This window comes from Rhipicephalus sanguineus, chromosome 11 (assembly GCF_013339695.2).
Source record: "Rhipicephalus sanguineus isolate Rsan-2018 chromosome 11, BIME_Rsan_1.4, whole genome shotgun sequence".
In the NCBI taxonomy this organism is placed as follows: domain Eukaryota; kingdom Metazoa; phylum Arthropoda; class Arachnida; order Ixodida; family Ixodidae; genus Rhipicephalus; species Rhipicephalus sanguineus.
Genome location: NC_051186.1, coordinates 61,230,586 through 61,250,114, shown reverse-complemented (window position 1 = coordinate 61,250,114; position 19,529 = coordinate 61,230,586). Strand labels below are relative to the sequence as shown.

Here is a 19,529-nt window from a genome sequence, read left to right as displayed (position 1 = left end):
ACCCGAAAACATCCTCCTGTTTAAAATATCCCAGCGTCCATATGTTACCGCAAAATGCTGGTATATTTATTTGCTGGCGCTGCTCCTCAAATCCTGCGAAGCACATGTAGTTTCCAATATTCTATGAATTTTACAACAAGCCAGAGCGTATGGCCATGGTAATTTGATGTGTTTGTTTCTGTTTCACCATCGGTTTTTGATGCGGCGGAGACAAAGACATTGAGTGACAGATGTCATAGCTGGCAGACGTTCAGGGGAAGATGGAAGCATGAACGTACGAAAAATTCTTGAACACGGGGGGTTGCAGGAGCCAACCTTTCGACGAGCAGATTTGTCTTCTTAAAGGTTGCAACTGTGCCATAGGTAGTTTGATAAATCACTAAGCCGCGCAAGGCTTGACACAGCAAACCTGGACGACTCTGAAGACTAAACTGGTAGCTTCTCGGTCTTTTCCAGGCCTCAGCTAGGTAATGCGGGTTGTTTCTATGTTGCTTCTAGGTCGCTGCTAAGCTTTACCTCGGTGCTGCTAGGTCGTTTCTACGTTTACTGTCAGCGCACAGATGTTCGATTTAAACCACAGACAGTCACAGACACAACAGAGATGTCCTAACTCCATTGACAGAAACTCGCGCTGAAACAAAGCGTTCGCACATCTCATAGGTCTACGGGTAGGCCGTCGTTTGTGTAGGCCTTCCATCGCTTCGGGGTCTTGTCGCAGCCACATTGCCTTACCCGTTTCCTAATGTTGGGCTAACTGTTGCCTTCTTCCTTTTGATTGAACCAGTGGTGAGTAGCGGGATTCACCAAATTTTTGTGGCACATACCCGTCTAAGACGATGATAGTTTTCTGAGAGGCCGCAGAAAATTCTGGGGCACATACACGTTTCCTTGTGCTGGGCTAACTGTTGCCTTCTCCTTTTTTTTGTGGCCCACTCTTAAGTAGTGGAATTTCCCCAATTAATGTGGCACATACCCGTTTATGATGATGGTATTTTTGTTTTTGTGATACAAGATACAAGAGACGATTCGCTAAATAGCTTCGCTGTTAAAAACAGGTTTTATTGCATCCACTGCAGTGTAGCATTCGGTATCCCATTTTGATCTCTTTTTCTTTTCATTCTGGGTGGCACGTGTTTTACGCCCTTACGTCGTTACCAGCGTTAGGCTACGCAAATAGCTTCACCAGGTGCTTGTGTCGAGACGGGAACCCTGCAGCAACCACACTCGGCAGGCCTTTACTACCATGGCCTGGTATCAACTGCCCCCCTCCCCCCTCTTTCGCATTCACTATATTCCCACTAAATCCATGCTATAGCGAAATTGCGCACATATCTGTTTTTACGCTTGTCTTGTCTTTTCTGATCTTCGCGCTTGTCCCATAGCGCTCAAATTTTCAATTTTTTTTTCTGCCGCACGTAGAACCTCATCCATGCGTAGCCAGCACTCTTCGTGCTACAAAGTCGCGGTCTCTCTCTGGCGCCATAATCGCCACTTTCGTGCACGACTACGCACATGTGTTTTATTTTCTTACAAATGCTTTTTCTCGTTTGCTTTCTCCGGAATGAGCAAGCTCTGTCGTCAAAAAAAAAAAGAAATAAACTGCCACTTGTTGAACAGTCCGCCTTGCTGGGACTCTGTTCTTAATTTTTAACAGTGAGTCTGTTAAAGGGACCCTGCAACACTTTTTCAGCCTGGACAGAAAACGCTGCCGATCGGTCGTTGAATCTCCAGAGAACACACGATCCAAACATAGCGCAGCGCGCGGTCTGGAATTTACAATTAATTCTGAAAATCAGCTAGGCATCGTGCCCTCTTCCCTTTATTTATATGTGATGCCATACACCCAAATCACTGAGACGCATACCTGAGACCACGGCCTTTGGCTGATTTCATCATGGCGAGCTCCATAGTTACCGTGGCGGCAGCTGGATGCCGCCACGTGCCAGCGCTCTCTCACCATCGCACTGGAAGACGCGCGTTCGAAGAAAAATGAAAAGAAAGTGCTCAAGAACATGACGCGCGCTGAGAAATGGACGCATCTTCTTGCCCCCTTGTCATCCCCCTCCCTGCGTAGCTTTCAGCGGGCTCGGCGGTACGAAAAGAGAGGGAAAGCGCTTGATGCGTGCGAGAAATCCCTATATCTCCGCACGTACTCGACAGATTCTAAATATTGTTACGGCAGTCGATTTGTGAGGCAATAAGCCCTTTCATTGAAACCATCAAACGATTACATGGAAAAGTGTTGTAGGGCCCCTTAAAGCTTTTCTTTGTGCCGGGAAGTGCGAACAAAAATTATCCTCATGAACCGGCACGCACTGACTTCATCCCCTTCTTCATCGCCTGCTTCGATCCCAAAACACGTGCGCCGGTTTTTGTCGGCGTGGACTGCAATAACCATAACGGGCGAGCATGTTACGTGACTGAAATCACATAACATCGCGTAACAACCAGTCACGGAAATAAAACTACGTAACTTCCCGTAATAATTAGTCACGCGTCAAAAATCATGTAACATTACGTAAGAACCAATCACGCGACTACAAATTGCGTAACATGAAGTAACAACTAGTCACGTGACAAAAATCACATGACATCACTTCACAACAATTCACGTGACTAAAATTACGTAACATCACTTAACAAGTAATCACGGGACACCTAGTCACCTGGCTAAAATTAGGTAACATCCCGTAGAAACTACTCACGTGACTAAAGGTCGCGTAACATAACGTAACCGACTACTCACGTGGCTAAGAATCGAGCAGAATCAGGTCAAATCTGGTCACGTGACAAAAATTGCGTGAAATATTGTAACAGCTAGTTACGTCTCATGTTTCCGCCAAGACAGAGAGACATGCTCCCGCCGAAAACCATGTATCAGCTAGTCACATGACATGTTCCCGCCTAAAACCACGTAACACGTGCGTAGTATGGGGAACCGACCGAAACCGGAGAATATCCAAGCCAAGCCATACTCAGCGCTGCAAGCAAAAGCTTAGCCTATCTAGCAAAAGCTTGGCACTGCTAGCGAAAGCTTAGAACAAGCTTGGTCGAACACTAGCTCCACTGTTGATTCCAGCCTTGCACCACTAGTTCAAGCTGCGCAGATTTGTTTTGCATGACGGAGTAATTACTGTGGCTGCGATGGTAATGTTCATGTTAATGTCCACGATAGCTTCTGTCTGCATTCAAGTTGTCTCAAGTAGCTAAATTCTTAGCTAAGTTCCAGCAGGCAAGTAGCGCACAGGGGTTTCACGTTAAGCATAGCACAGAAATAAGTATACTCACGAAGTTGTTGACGAAGGTGCTTAAGACTGGTAGTGAAAACCAATCTTTACATAGGAACGGTAAGTGGACATTGTAAATGAATTTCAGGCTGTGACTTGGTACCCGAAAGTCACGGGTCGGAAGTGTCAATGAATGTGTGGCCAAAGTGTGGCGCTGCTAAGAGCAAAGAGCACAGGACATGGTAAATGAAAGTTGTCAGGCTGTGACTTGGTACCCCGAAATGTTCACGGTCGGAAGTGTCAATGAATGTGTGGCCAACGTGTGGCTGCTGCCTAAGAGCAAGATATATGGAGGTAACAGAGAAAGCATCGGTCAGCAAAGGGGAAAAAGGAATGCTGCATTAGCCAAAGCCTTTATGAAGTACGAGGTGCTTCGAGGGCTGTGGGAGGTTGTGATGGGTTCCGGGCTTACATTATGGAACTCATTGGTGTGCATGAAGTCAGAGGTGCATCGAGGATGGATTAAATCAAAGGACGGTGGGCCGCCTCGCCTTGGGCGCTCACGGGAAGACGACAAATGAGGCGGTAAAGGGTGATATGGGATGGACAGGCTTTGAAGTGAGGGAAGCGCAGAGCAAAATGAGATTCGAAGAGAGGCTGAGGAAAATGAAGGAGAGTAGATGGGCAGAGAAGGTTTTCAGGTATTTGTATAGAAAAAGCGTTGACACGCAGTGGAGAAAAAAGAACTAGGAGGCTCACCAGTAAATATACGGCTGGCACTGCGGGCGATATGGCAACAAGGAGCATTAAGCGGAAGGTCAGAGAGGCGGAGAGGACTTATTGGATGACAGCGATGGAAAAGAAGCCGGCTCTGAGTAACTACCGAAAAGGAAAAAACGAAATAAGGAGGAAAGGTTTTATGATAATTCAAGGGGAAGCGCTTTACTGTTTGAAGCAAGGTCGGGCTGCCTTAGAACGCGTAGTTATAAAGCGAGATTTAGTAACGAAGAAGAACAATGTACATGCTGCGGGGGAACTAAGGAAACGATGGAACATGTACTGATTGAATGTGGCGATATTCACCCAGGTATACGTGTGGGCACGAGTCTACATGAAGCCTTGGGTTTTAGGGACAACAATGGAAAGCTGAACACGTCCGCGATAGAAATAAGTAAGAGACGGTTAGAGTATTGGTGGCAGAAAAGTAGAGATAAAGAACAAAAATAAATAATGGGGGAAAAATAAGGTCATTCTGCCTTAAGAGGCAGAGAGATGGACCGTGAATTTATATTTTTTGGTATAATAACATAGATTTAATCAATGTAGATAAGGTATTAGGCCAACATGAAACAAGGAAGCTTTTTTTTTTTTTTTTTTTTTCTTCTTCGAGCCTGGTGGCAGACATGTCACCGCCCCGTTTTAAAGGGGACGCTCATAGCATCCATCCATCCATCCATCACGAGGACCGCAATTTGATGGAAAATACATACGATATCAGACACGTATTTGTAGAATTAGGGACGCTATAGAAACTGAGGTTGAAAAACGCCTTTTTAACAATAATTATTGCGTTTACTTCTTTTTCAAGCTTTTTATGAGACAGTTCCGAGGGAGTGTTACCCTCTTGAGTGTAACAACAAGGAAGTTCTGCTGTTTTACTATGGTGAGAGGTTGCTATGGTTTTGGTTATGGTAAGGTTACTATGGTGGTGGTGTTTTTTTTAACTTTGCTTACCTGTAATTCTGATCACACCTGCACATGAAATCAGTTCTATCAGCCTAACATTGTATCTTCATATTTATTGCACTTCTTGCTAATTTGATGTTATTTTTTCGCTTTTTTGTTATTTTTATGTACCCCACTCCCCTCTTTAAAGGTTTGTGTGATTGAGGGTAATATAAATGAAACAAAATTAGTGGCCGTCTCTAAAGGCGCAGCTACATGTCCTTTAGATGTTTTCTGGCAGAAGGTAGCATAGCCGTCCCGGCATTCGCATTGTGAGTAGCATGTTGCTGGTCGTAATGTGCATGGCGATTTCGTCATAACATACTTAAAAATAAACAGACTGAGACCATGATTAGAGCTTTTTTTCTTAGTTTATTTCAATAAGCATGGTTCTGCATTTCAAGTCATTATCTGTCCACAGAAATGTCCGTCGGGAGAGTCCGCAGTTCTAACATGCCACACAATCTATGAACCTGTCTGACGGTACGAAAACATCGATCAATGTCTAAAAATACCACTGCTGTGGCACATCCTCTAGCAGGTTCATGTTCCACACATGTAACGATGTCTAAAATTGCATCCAATGTACACTAGCTATTCTCAAAATCACGTCACGGGTTCTGCAAGTACTACTGTGTGCTCACATCAGCATTGCAGTCTAGCGTCAATCATTTTCTCCACGAACTTTTATAAACAAATCGTCGATCTCACATGAGGAAAGACCTCAAGGAAACACAGTTTTACCAGGCTTCGCTATGTATGTCACGTGTTTTTCAAGAGCGAAGGACACACTCTTTTATGCACAAGTTGTTCGGTAAGCGAAGGACTGCCACTCGACCATTTCTATCAACGCATCGCAACATAGAATAAAATCGGGACCCGCGGCCGTATGTGATTTACAACACGCAAGTGCACACTATCGCTCACTCATAGAGAAATCATTGTTTAATATTACATGCTGCTACTGAAATCACGCAATAACTCTTTGTTTTGCTCTCTTTTCACATTATTCATACTCAGAAAAGGAAGCCCAAACGCTTGTCAGAGTTATTGGTTTGCAGAATTCATAAGCAATTACTTCTTCCAAAGTAACCCTGGCAATTGGAATGACTGCGTAAGGCTAAAGGACATGTACTACGTCGTCGAATAGACATAGCGACAGATACGACTCTTTTCAGAAAACGTAAGTCGTCAACGGCCTTATCGCGGAACTTCAGTAATTTAGAAGACTTAATAGAACTTTACTCGTCGAGAGGTTCCACCATGCTGAAAATGTGTTACGATTCTATATGCATAATGCACGGTTTACAGCCGTTGTACTGCGTTTACTTGAATTGTAAAGAACCTCAAAGTTATTCTCTTCGATTTCAAATGATGCTGAATATTTTATATCAGGCTAAGGGAACATGCAAACCGATGGTGCGATATCTGTTTGCGCTGTGTCGTTGCCACCTGTGGCTGAGCATTTTCATGTGAAGCATTGTTTGTTGCAGTTCACTTCATTGAAAATAAGACCGCAAGGATACGTGACATAGACGGCAGTACTGAATCTTTGAACATTATTGATCGATTCTTTATAGTCCTTAGAAATAAATCTTTTATAGTCCTCAGATGGCTGCCTTCCAGTAGCTAGCTCCCTTTCATGACGTGTTTCGCAGAGCGTGTTTGCATATGGCCGTGAGTCAGACAAAAACAACTTCACAAGGCTGTGCGATTTCAGTCATACAGCTTTGCTTTCACTATTGTCTCAGCTGTCAAGTTGCACATATATGTAAAGTATTGAGATATCTCAACTACTTTTAGCAGTACAATCCAACACGGCTTCATTTGTTGTTGTACGATGTTGCGCAAGTTAATATATATTGAATACGAATTTCCATAAATCATAGCTTTCAGTGCCGCCACTGTCCTCTGCCATTCTTCTATCTACTTTCTACGCCCAAATGTTTGGTCATAATCATGGTGTACTGCAACATTTTTGATAACAAGACTATGCTTTAGAAGCAACAGCGTAAGAATTCTTTTCCAAACATGAAATAGAGCAAGGCGGTCTTATAGACAGAACAATGGGCTTTCTGCTAAGGAAGACGAAGGCATAGGTCATTTCTGTTTTCGTTTTCAATATGTTCAATACTACTCCGTTGGAAATGAAAATTCACTTCGCTACGATTGTGTTTCTTGCGTTTACTGCTTGCGTGAAAGGCGGGTAATTTCTTCTTGCGGAGAGGAACTTTCTTCGAGTTCTGCATGTTATTGTAATTTTTAGGTTGCGTTGCGCTTCATTAGATAAAAGCCGCGGCAGAGAGAGAGAGAGAATCTATTTGAAGGCAGAGAGGTCGGCCTGAGCTAGTGCGCTCTAGCCTGACAGAGGAAAAGGGGAAGCTGAAAAAAAAGGAGTGATGAGGGGTGATGATAGGGAGAAGAAAGAGATATACGTATACACAATAACTACATAACACAGTGGTTTCGCTAGAGTCTGGTGTCCAGTCCTGGGCTCTTAAGAAAATCTATAAGAGCCCTGATAGCGGTTGGTGACTTTGTCTGGTCGCACATAGCTGACAAAATACCAGTCTCACTTAGTGTTGATGCCACACAAGATTCAAACCGCGAAAACTATGCAAACTGCGCAGCAGATCTCAGGATTCGCCTGCCTCTCTTGACGCTTGGCTTGTGTTTGTCTGAGTCGAAGCTGCGGGTACGCCTGTTTGTGTCGTCACTCGGCTTGCGTCTGAGTCTTCCGAAGATGAGGGTTACCTCGCGTTCACTGGCGTTTCGCTCCGCTGCTCTCTTCCGTAGACTTGCGTTTAACTCCCGGCGCTGGCGTTTCGCTTTCGCTTCTCTGGCTCGGACAGACTAACTTGCCCTTCAGCAACGCTGGCGTTCTCGAGAAAGCAAGCGCTGGCGTTCCAAACGTGCAGCCTGATCGGAAAAGGAAACCTTCATCTGTGATGCAGTGGCGCACCCTCTTAACCCATTTGGCATTGACTTGACCTGTAGCACCCTCTTTGGAACTATTTTGGTATTGATTTGACCTGTATACCCCACTATTCACCTACATTGGTAATAACTTGACGTGTAGTGACCTCTTTTGATCTATTATTTTACCTTGAGCGCAACGCCAAGCTATGGCATAAGACGAGTGCCCGGGCCTCAAAGTGGCCCACGCTTAAAAGTGTAACACAGAAACAGAGTGACGTTATGCAATCAAGCCGTAATTGAAGCCCTACTTCAACTACACGTACAGGTATATTCAAACCTTGCACTTGAATAACACACATTGTTAGTACGATTGCAATTATATGGGCAGTCAAGGTGCATTTTTGCCATTGCTGTTGAAGAAGGAATGACAAGAACGATGTTATCTCTTCTTCGTCTTCTAGTGCGTCAAAATTTTACGCTGTTTCTTCCGCGTTCCTGTAGGAAGACTCGAAGGCGAAAGGCATCCGGTGCGGTCATCTTCACTATAATCATCACCATCGTCATCATCCAACAACAAGAATAATAAGAGGATGATGTCAGCACCAGATGGCTCTCGCCTTCGAGCGAATGCATTAAGGTTAATGCATTAAGGGTTCTGTGAGTTTTCTTTTTAGCCCACCTATATCAGATATTAAAGATTCTGGAATAACATGGAAATCACGTAGATAAAAACAAACAGAATATTCAATAGAAAAAGTTCGGAAATATATAAGAAATTTTGGTTATTTCATATCTTTATTGCAGCACCGAGCTGTGTTCCTATGGGCGGAAACGGTAAGCACTAGTCTTGCAATTTTTTTGTTATCAAATAAAGTATTAGACTAGATTGTTTATTCTACATGCCTAAAATACGTATAACACCTACAAACATATATATATACTGGAGAAATCGTTTGGACATAACAGGAGCTCCGACAGACTGTTCCACCGCGGCATGCACAACACGCTGGTAGAGATAGCTGAGTCACAAGAGATGGTGCAGTTTAGCAGAATCTCTGCCACCAGTGCCGGGAGAAACATTTAGAAAGAGCTTGGAGTTCCCCCGACAGATATCGAGTGCAGATTCTGCAGCATTTTTTGAGAATAGAGAGAGCGGATTAACGCTGCCCCCATTCCTCGTAATCTCAATTCCGAGTAAAACGTGGGCAGACGACGGGCTAGGGCTGAAGCCCTCCTGGAAGATGCCCGCGCACAGCCCCAGAGTTGCTGTTTCGTCGATGCAGCACGGTACCCCGAAGGAATGGCGCTCGTTGCGGTCAGCGTCTATAAAGATGGGGAAATCACAAACCCCTGGACGGTAGTGACGATGACGGCCGAGGTTGCGGAAAAGGTCGCGATAACCTTGGGCCTGCTGGACGACAGGAGAACCATGATATACAGCGACTGGGGATTGGCGGTCCAAGTTTTTGCCAAGGGCACCGTCTCGGAATCGGCTTTGCGGACCCTACGGTGTGAGAAAATCAAGGAACACACGATCGTATGGTTCCCCGCTACGTGGGAAAGACCGAGAGCGCCCGTCCAAGCTCAAGCAGTCGGCCCACAGAGCTACGCGAGAAGTCGTTGACCACGTAGCTACCGAGCTGCGCGGCGCTATACAATAGGGACAATAGGGATCCCCCGGCCACGAACAATATTGTAATAAAAAACGTTTATTTGGGGAGGCGGAATTATCTGCCTCCGCACAATAAATTGAACACGCCTCAGGCATTAACACTGAGACTATTGGAAGTCGGGGCATGTCCTAGCTCCTCACTCTTGCAGACGTCAAACACTTGCGGAATTCAGATGTCAAACACTTGCGGGGACTTGATGCGACTTTGTCAGCTTAGGACACATGCTCTGGCGGTAGCCCGCGTTTCGTGGACAGGAAGACGTTACATCGATCAAGTGGGCTGCTGCGCTACGCAGTCTGGATTTGAAGCAGAATGGGCTCGCGACGTGGTGGAGACGCTAGGCCTATCTGCCCTGACGTAGGAGCGGCCCGCTAAGTGCTAGTTCGCGCCACGAGGGACGTAGGTAAACTTATTTCATTCCATTTTATTCCATCGATTCTTACCTAATATTCGAAAACAACATGTACCGTTCGAGCGCACAATTAGGGCCAGTAGTGCAATTTTTGGAGGAATCAGAAATATTACAAAAGTACTAAATCTGCTGAAATTATGTTCGCGTTATTATTAACCGGTATCCTTGGATACATTATTCTTGTATTTCTTGTTTTACCAGAAACCTCCGTGAGAAACTCATTGTTGCAGTTACATTGCGGCCTTTAAGAGGCAATTCCCAAGTGACATGATCGGCTATTACAACATTTTAATGGACTGTCAAGTTTGTGTGGACATTTCAATTGCATCAATACTTGTGTTTTGTAAACTTTTGTGTTGAGTGGACAGAATATTGTATTGAAGAACTTGGACTGAATGCCTTGAGTGCTGCACTATGTGCCTTTGTATATACAGCCTTGTGTACATTTTCTACTTCGCGACGAGAACCATTGTGCAAGAGAAGAGGAGCAACCGGCGCCATGCATTGGCACTAACCTCTCCTTATATACAATTAATTTTTAAAAAAATAGAGCCAGTAATAAAAGGGCAGTTTTTATCGCATTCTCTCCAAACTTATTCTATCTTTTTGTAACGCAGTAAGGAAACGCGAACATCAGGTTAGAAGAAAACTGCATAAGCTTATATGATATAAAGATGTTTCAGGCTAAGTACAAAGTGTTGCAGCAACCGAGATATTCATCGGAAAAGGAGAAACAGTTTGAGCACATATTTATGTATCAGAAAATATGTGTGATGTTTTTGTTAAGCCCTTTTGATATCGCGTGCACATGTAAAGGTCATTAAATGCTACTTTTTCGTCATTGTGAGGTCTTCCTAGCAATCCCCCGTGACACAAAGTTGAAGCGCGACTTAATAGAACTTGCACTTATGCTTGAAATATAAGAACAATTAACAGTCCATTTAGCTAACGCTCAGGAAAGCAGAGGCGAAAGCGCACGGTGGCGATGGTGAAAACTTACTTTCATTAATATTGCTGAGCAGAAGCTCCGCGTAGTCGTATAGGCTTTTGGCGCACGCGATGGAGGCATGCTGTCCCGAGTCGCCAACTCAATTACATTGTTGTTCTCAATCAACTGCATTTTTCGTGTGGCACATAAGGTATTTGTACTCACTCAAACTGTACGGTGTTTCTTTCGTTTGTATATTTATGTTGCACTATTACTTGATCTTGCTTGTAGCGCCCCCGAAGTACAATAATTCTATCTTGGCGCATGCAGTAAATGGCGTTAAAAATCACTAACTACCCTGCAGAAACCGACTGGTGGTAGAACTCACTTACATGGCTTCGTTGTGTTTTTTCTTCTCTCACATTGGCACTGATTAGCGAAATATTTTTGTGCCTTTTTTCAGGTTGTTTACCTTTCCGAATTGAATATTACGGCAATATTCCCAGCTACTGCTACAAAAGGCCTCGTATTAAGCCATGCAATCCATTAGAGGATGCTTGGTACTACGACCATAGAGCCGGAATATGTAAGAAGGCCGATTCCAAAGTGTGCGGTGCAGGCAACAACCTCTTTAAATATTTAGAAGCCTGCAACCAGATTTGCAAACGTAAGTAAGCAGTATTCTGGGAAGAAGTGAAGAAGCTGGCCGTCGGCTTTTGTTTTTGCTGGTCCCACGTGCCAACAATGATTTGTAGATATTGAGTGCGGGATGATTAGGGAGTGTATAAAATAACTATGCGCTGTCGATTCAGCCAGACTATATATTTGTACGATCTACATGGTCTTGAACGTTTTTACAGTGCTGACGAAATCGAGTGGCAGCTGGCAAAGTGATCTCGCGTCTGTAGTTCACAATTCGTTGGAGCATCATAGACAGATCCAGATTCTCTTACGTACGCCCCTGATTTTCTCCCGACTTATCGCGGTTCGTCTAACAGCGCAGTTCGTAAACAGGAATAGTAAGGAAGCCGCACAGTCGTGGCACAGTGCATCTGGGACCGCCCGAACTTTAACATTTACTCCACCCGTACCGTCTTTACCCTTCAGAGAACAGCGTGTGCAAGAAAAACCATGCCGCGCCGTTCTATTTCTATGCGATGGTTAGGATCTAAAGCGCCAAACGGCCGCGTAACAGAATTACTCAAGCCACACATGCAGCCTCAGCAACCTCTACAAGCGGAGCTAAGCGATAGAGCACAGAAAACTTCGCGCAAGTGCTATGGCGTCCACAATTCCAAAACGGTTGGGCGATCGTATGTTTTAGTTGCGCCCGTCGAAATGGGTTCTCTAAGACTTTTAATATCACGCTACGGCACCTGTCGGACGCAAATGACATAATAAACAGGCAAAATGATAAAAAAAAAATTGCACCATCTCCCGCTAAAGGGGACCATGAGGCGATGCGAAGCCGGAGCATTTGCACGATCGTGTTCCGTTGGCGTTCGCTGGGCATGCTACCGACCTCGCGTCGTGGAACGCGAAGAGGAAAACTACGCGCGTCGTGTCTTCCCTCCAGCCTGAGCATTAATTATCACAGGGCGTGCGGGGAACGCGGTTGACAGGCGCGCGAGAGAGAGGCAGCGTAGGAGAGGAGAGAGAGGGGGAGGGGACGCGCATGCGCTGGCCCTCATCGCGGCGCCGCGCAGGAGAGAATTTCGGCATGTCGAGCCCGCATTTCATAGGAGCCAACCGAGGCGAGCGCTGGACTGAACGCGCGCAGCGCTCTACCACTTGAAGGAGAGAAGACTAGATGAGGAGAGTAGCGTAAGCACCGTGAGAGCAGAAGCGAGAACGGAGGAGAAGCGCAAGCAGGTGCTGGTATAGAAGTGGAGAGAGTAACGCGCAGCTGTCGGAGAGAGGGAAGGAGGAGAGTTGCGCATGCGTAGTGTGAGTGCGGACTACTACGCCGCGTGCGGACTACCAGGCTGCGTTACATACTACCGAGCAAGAGATACTTCGCATCTAAAATGCATGCAAGCCTCCATGGTGATGGCGTATATTTGCAGGTTTACGCTAGCCTGCCACACGCAGCTCCCTTTCAAAACACGGACATTTCGATAGAGGCGAAGGGTCATTGGCACTTAATGTTAGTGCAGTAGACGTCAGAGCACGTAAACGAACACCGGATAGTTTAAACTTCCGCAGCCCTCCACTACGGCGTGTCTAATGAGCATATCGTTTTCTTGGAACGTAAAACCTCTCTGGTTCTTATTAAAACATTGACTTTCTTCTGTCACGTCCAAAAGCTGATTGCCTCGGTTTAATTTATGTCTATTCTCTTCATTTGAGTCCCTAAAAAATCTAACACTCTTAACTTAGCCTACCCGTTTCATCACATTTGTCACCATCGCGCACACGCGCTTACATACAACGCGGGCGTAGCAGACGGAGTGACGACGATTCGTAGCACGCGCATAGACACTGAAGGGACCGCTCGTGGCGTTGGCGGCGCGCTGCGCAATGCAGTGCTTCGCCACCAAGAAGGGCTGCACGGTTCCCATGTGCGTCATCTTAGCTTTTTGCTTTGTTTTCGTTTGAGGAAGAAGTTACAATGTCCACTTTATAATGTCTTTCAACAGGGAGTAAAACAATGCCAAAATTCTGCTTGAAGCCTCCACTCTTCGGCAGCTGTAATCCGATACTTCAGACATGGCGCCGTTTTCCTCATTCTTCCTACTGCAAAAGGCTCAACTACACCATCTGCAATATGTGGCTAAAAGAATTCGCCACTGAGGAGAAGTGTATGGTGGTGTGCCTGCGTGAGTAGAATTACGATAACATTTCGAGCGAAGGGCAATTGCAAAGTAGTTGTGCTGGCGTCCATTTCGGCCTTGTAGAATATTTGCTAAGAAGTGTTGGTAAAAGCTACTGCTAACTTCACATGCCGCGAGAAATAAGTGAAACAGTAGTAGCGAAGGAAGAAAAATTGATCTTGGGCTCATTTCATTGGTTATGTGCAACCTAATGAGACGAAGACACAATGAATCGAAGTAAAGCGTAGGGTCTCTATTTGTATGCCATGTAATTAGGAAATTATGGTATAAATATATACACAAAAAAGTGGACGAAAAGGCAAGTTGCCGCTAGTAGGGATCGAACTTACAATCTTCGGTAGAGCCCCGGACGCGTTATGCTAAGGTCGTAGGTTCGGTTCCTCCTAGAGGCACATTGTCTTTTCGTCCACAATAATTTCTTTATATTTATGTAATATTATAACATTGCAGTTCCAGGCTACAAATAAGAGCCATATAGTTTTCTTGGCATGATTGTCTGCGGTTTCATTACGTTAAAATAATACTAACCAATCCAGGAATTGCCGTATCGCATTTCTGAACACAGCAAAATGCTTAAAACCACGCAAAGCTGAACTGGTTGCTAAGCAAAAGCTTACCGATGTTTTTCACGCGAGGATTCTACGCAACGTCAACCGCGTCACCAGCGGGAATCTTCATTTACTGGGGCCTTAGATGCCTCATCGAGCAAGAAAATTGACCCTCGGCGTCAGCGTCCCGCGTCGGCGCCGTCAGCACGAGTATTGCAAAGAATCACCATCACGTGATGGTGATCTCAACATGACATCATATGACGTAATGAGGACGTCACAGATCACCAAAATTTGTGACGTCACCATGACTTCAACTTGACGTCATTATGACTTCACATAACGTGATGTCACATGATGACGGCATCACACAGACATCGTCGCTCGGTCAAAGGTGGGCAGACCACAGAGGCAGTGAAGAACCGGGTGATGTGCAGAAAGCTTGCAATGTTTCTGATCATGGAGGCTGTGCAAAGCCACGTTAGGTGCAGAAAGCTTTCGGAGGGGGGTGAGAGGGATCAACACATCGACTGAGAAGAAAAAGATGGCTTTCGCCTTCGGGTCGTCATAGGCGAAGGCATTAGATACACTGTGAGTTTTCACAGGCAGATATTTCGAGGTGGCCAATTCAAGCTTCAATGTGTGCTTGCTGTCACTTTTTATTGCAGCATAAATTGTGAAATTGGACGTTCTTGAGCCCTATCTCAGCGTGAATAAAAATGCACTTGTTTTAGAAAAATTGGCTGTATGTAGGGCTGTGATTTTAAAAATGAAACTTCTTTTATAAAACAAAGCTTTGCGTTGATTTAAAAACAAGAAATATTTTCATGCCTCTCCACCACACAGACCAGAACATTGGCGTTTCTTATGATGACGGATGCGTAAACGATTCTGTCATACCTATTTGTATACTATTGTAAAACTTCATGTTCCGAAAAAGATTTGTTCCATGATCAGCAAATGAAACGTCTGCTCGATTTATTAAGCTGGAATAGTTTTGCTTCACGTTAAGGAGATCATCCAATTTATGTCAACGCGAAAAAAATTCAGTCCTTATTTGCAATAGAATCATTGCACTCTAGAGTTGCAGTACTTGTTTCTGCAGCTGGAACGTACGACTCCATGCCATGGGCTAGACATTATGAAGTGTTTGTTGAAAAAAGAAAAGCCGCACGGAAATTCACGTAAGTAAAAGTGCATAAATTGACGAAAATTGTGCAGCTTTCGTAAAATTTGCTATGAATTCTTTGATTTCTCAGGGGAAAAGCATCCCATGGTTGTCTGCAGCCTCAGTCCCAGTCCTGCGCCCTGCAGTACCTTACGTTCACGGAAGTGGTATTTTGATGCTCACAGAAACGAATGCTTTCACTTCCCGCATGGGAAATGTGCTAACAACAACAACGGTTTTTCAACGCAGGCAAAGTGTCTAGAAAGATGCCGTTGTGAGTATGCTTAATATTATGTTAGATTGCAGAAATCTGTACTCATATTCACGAAAGCAGTGTTTTTAATCACTGGAGCACGTGGTGACTACACTATGAAATGTTCATTGGTGCCTCGCACTAAAATAACCTAAGTTTTATGGCCATAACCTACTTTCAAGAGTGACTATTTTTATTTTAAATTCTCTGCGGCGGTTATGGCGAAGATGCCGTCATTACTGCTATTCACTCATGATGAAGCTCGAAAAGACGCATATGAGATCATAACATGACGCATAACTCAGGTGTACTGACTTAGATTTCATGAATATTTGGATCAGATACTGCACGCGTGTGAATAAGGAGCATAGGCCCCATTTGGTGGACACCGAAGCCTTGTACATACACCCAGAATTCACAAGAATGCAGGAATCTCCCAAGGACGTATTTCTCTACTCACAATTTACGTAACAAGAATATTCGGCAGATGCCACGTACCGTGGGAATCGATGTTATGCGAAGCATGCGCGATATCGTGACTGTGGCGTAATTTTTCACATTGAGCGAAACGTTACGGAATGACGCTAGAGAAATGTGGAAGTGGTATACGCACACTCATAAGTAGAAGAGTCGCATATGTATTATATAACGAGTTGTTTACGGTTGCGTAACGGTGCCAACAGCAACATGGATGTTACCAACACCAGACGTGGTAAGCTGATATGCAGTGCTTATATTCTTCAATACTGGACAGTGTGAATCCGAACAAGACAAAGAAAGAACACAGATGCGCAGGACATGCGTTACTCGCAACTAAGCTCCATTCAGGAAAGTTCCCTAGATATATACAGAGCCTTGTGCCACGCGCAGGAGCACTGCACGTACGTTACAGTCACAGTTACAGTTGTTATGCTTATACTTGTCCGTTATGACGGAAAACGCACCCACGTTTCACGAACCCAAGTGTATGTGTAGCAGGGGTTCTTGACAGTTCTTGAACAAGGCCATATCATCAACGTGATCAGTGAGCATCAGTGGCTGGACCGTGCTTTTATTTGGATGCGTTCGTGATCGCGGCTATTAGGAGTCTGAAGTGCGAGATATAGTGCAGCTGGCGGAAATCCTGGATGCCTCTTACGATGAAATTATCTATGTTGCCTCCACTCGTGGACGTGGCAGCGAGGTTTTTTTGATGTCCTGTCCACATCCAAGTCGTCTTTCACGCGGTATAAGGATCAAGCTTTGTTGAGTCTTGATAAATCAATGTCCAAGTCACCGATAATGATGAGAGGCCTGGTTCTCTTATCAGATTTATTGTAGAAAGCATTGATCCCGGTTTTTGCGTAATCCTCCTGGTCCACGTTGTGGACCACGTGGACCAGTGGATGGAGTTTAGCGTCTTCCAGGGGTGTTCTGTCTTGAGCTTCCTCACTTTCTTTGCGTCTGCCGCGATGGTATAGTGGTTACGGTGCTTGGCTGCTGACCCGAAGGTCGTGGGTTCGATCCCGGTCGCGACGGTCGCATTTCGATCCGTGACCCGTGCACTGTGCGATCTCCGTATACGCTAAAGAATACCCGATGGTATGAACTTCCGGAACCCTTCGCTACGGCGTCTCTCATAATCATATCTGGGTTTTGGGACATAAAACCCCGACAATTATTACTATTATTATCACTTTCCCGGCGTGTCAATGTGCGTGTTCGCGGTTACTGTGTGGGTTGAGGCTCTGTATCACCTGTGGCACATATGTGCATAACAAACTCTAGTATACGGATATGTCCCACACGTGACTGAGGGAAATGGTTTCATGACGTACGCGACAGGTATTTTGCGTTATTCATGTCATGATCAGTGAATCGTGTTCGTCATACACTGATCCCCTGCTATGCTAATTTTGGTATATTGCAAGTTATGGAGACGACCAGGAGAGCGCTCAGACGTTGGTGGATAGATAGATAGATAGATAGATAGATAGATAGATAGATACAAACGGCCAAAGTGCCTTAGGTTCGTTAAGGAATGCTTCGCATTTAAAAAGAAACGGAAATACAGCAACAGGTATTCTTCTTGTAAAGTGGACAAATTAAGCCCATTTGCTATACATGGAATTCAGAAATTGTAGTCCAGCACACGGATGTGTCTTTATGCATGTTTTCCTTAGATTTTAGACGTTGTATTTCTGTCGAGCATTTGTAGTTTTCGCTTGTTTATACAAGTTTATTACGTTTAGCACTCAAATTGTGTAAAAATTATTGGTTTTCGTAGCCATACATGGCTTTGCCAGAATTCCACGGTAAACTTCACTACAATAAAAATACCTAGATTGCGTGGAATTAGCTCAGGGTGTAGCTACCGAAAGATATTGTCACGTGGTCGTGACGTCGATGAAGACAGCAGTCGACGTGTAGCAGTCTCCCGCTAAAGGGGACCATGAGGCGATGCGAAGCCGGATCACTTGCACGATCATATTCACTTGGCGTTCGCTGCGCATGCTACCGACCTCGGTCAGACTCTTATCGAACCAAAGTCGGTCGCACACGTTGCCGTTGTGCCCGAAGCTCCGGTCGAGGAATTCGTGCTGGAACCGGGCGTCGGCACCGTCGAAGCCCGGGCGTTGAAGTTGTCTAGCGAGGCGTTCTGCACGGGCGTTGGACTCGCGTCGTCTGTCCGCAGCCGACGCGTTAGTTCTACGCTGACGCTTGGCTTCGACGTCGGCGTTGCGTACGGCGCGGTTTTCTTGCCGACGCTGCCGTTGCGTTTCGGCATGTCGAGCCCGCGTTTCATCCGCAGCAATTTCCCGCTGACGTTGCCGTTTGAGCTGGGCTACCCTAGCCCGGTGCTCGGGCTCCGCTTGCCGACGTTTACGTTGCGCTTCGGCGCGTCGAGCGTTCCCCTGCTCCACCCGCTGCTCCGCGATCTCGGCAGGCCTTAAGGTATTACTGCAACTGGCACCGACGTTGACGTTGGAACTCATGACACCGGCGCAGTGACTGAGCGTGTGTACCACCTAACGCGAAGCTTTTATCTAAATGAGTAGAGGTCGCGGAGAGGGTGAGGGGAGAAGGAAATGAGACAGGGCGAGTGGAGAGGGGGAGAGGGAAAGGGGAGTGGAGAGGGGGGAGAGTGGAAAGGGGACTACGCACCTCTTTTTGCCGAACATTACCCGCGCATGCCGAATTTTTACCAACTGGCTTCACGCCTGCGGTGAGAACTTCGGTTCCTCCATGGTGCCTCAAGCAGCTAAGCATCAACCTGACAATACCAGGCATCCATGAAAAAACAAGATTTGTCGTTATTAGCTCTTAACCAGCTCGCCTTTCATCTATTGTACCAGAGGTACCAAGACTGTACACACGTCTACAAAGGCAGCTCCGACCTGCCGACCAGCTCAGAAACGACAGCCGTGATACAAACGAACACCACAACTATCAAATTCGGAATAGCTCACCCAATAACATCAACGGCAGCAGACCTTGCAGTGGTTCGAGCCTGGGTTCTTTTTATTAATGACCAAATGACAAATAAGTGGACGATTTCCTGCGACTCCAATAGCGGCGCTGCCGCTCTATGTCAACTTTACGCCGCGATCCGCATAAACAGCTGGTACTCGAGACTGCATAGATGCCACACCACCTAACCTAGAAAGGACACCAGATTATATTTCAATGATTACCAAGTCACTTTAGAAATAGCGGTAATGAACGGGCCGATCAAGCTGACCGGTAAGCCCATTCAGTGGACAACGACCTCTTTCTAGCCCAGACGCTGCGAGGAAGCTCCACAAGCTCTCTCGCCAGTGTTTCCTTGTCTCATTGTAATGAGCCACAGTTCACGCATGCAC

General features: G+C 45.5%; 1 protein-coding gene across 1 annotated transcript; it reads left to right on the top strand.

The window, feature by feature from the left end:
- The first annotated feature begins 6,032 nt into the window (after window positions 1-6,032).
- LOC119373992 (papilin-like) lies at window positions 6,033-15,722 on the top strand. The gene is made up of 5 exons (XM_037644049.2): window positions 6,033-6,135; window positions 8,676-8,705; window positions 11,348-11,551; window positions 13,524-13,703; window positions 15,526-15,722. The coding sequence occupies exons 2-5, from the start codon at window positions 8,693-8,695 to the stop codon at window positions 15,720-15,722; spliced, it is 594 nt and encodes a 197-aa protein (XP_037499977.2). The 5' UTR covers window positions 6,033-6,135; window positions 8,676-8,692.
- Window positions 15,723-19,529: the final 3,807 nt, after the last annotated feature.

What these genes read in the sequence shown, in the direction of transcription:
- LOC119373992 (XM_037644049.2), top strand. An exon ending in CTGCAACCAGATTTGCAAAC is followed by an intron (nt 11,552 to 13,523) that starts GTAAGTAAGCAG and finishes GTCTTTCAACAG; the next exon opens with GGAGTAAAACAATGCCAAAA. An exon ending in GTGTATGGTGGTGTGCCTGC is followed by an intron (nt 13,704 to 15,525) that starts GTGAGTAGAATT and finishes TTGATTTCTCAG; the next exon opens with GGGAAAAGCATCCCATGGTT.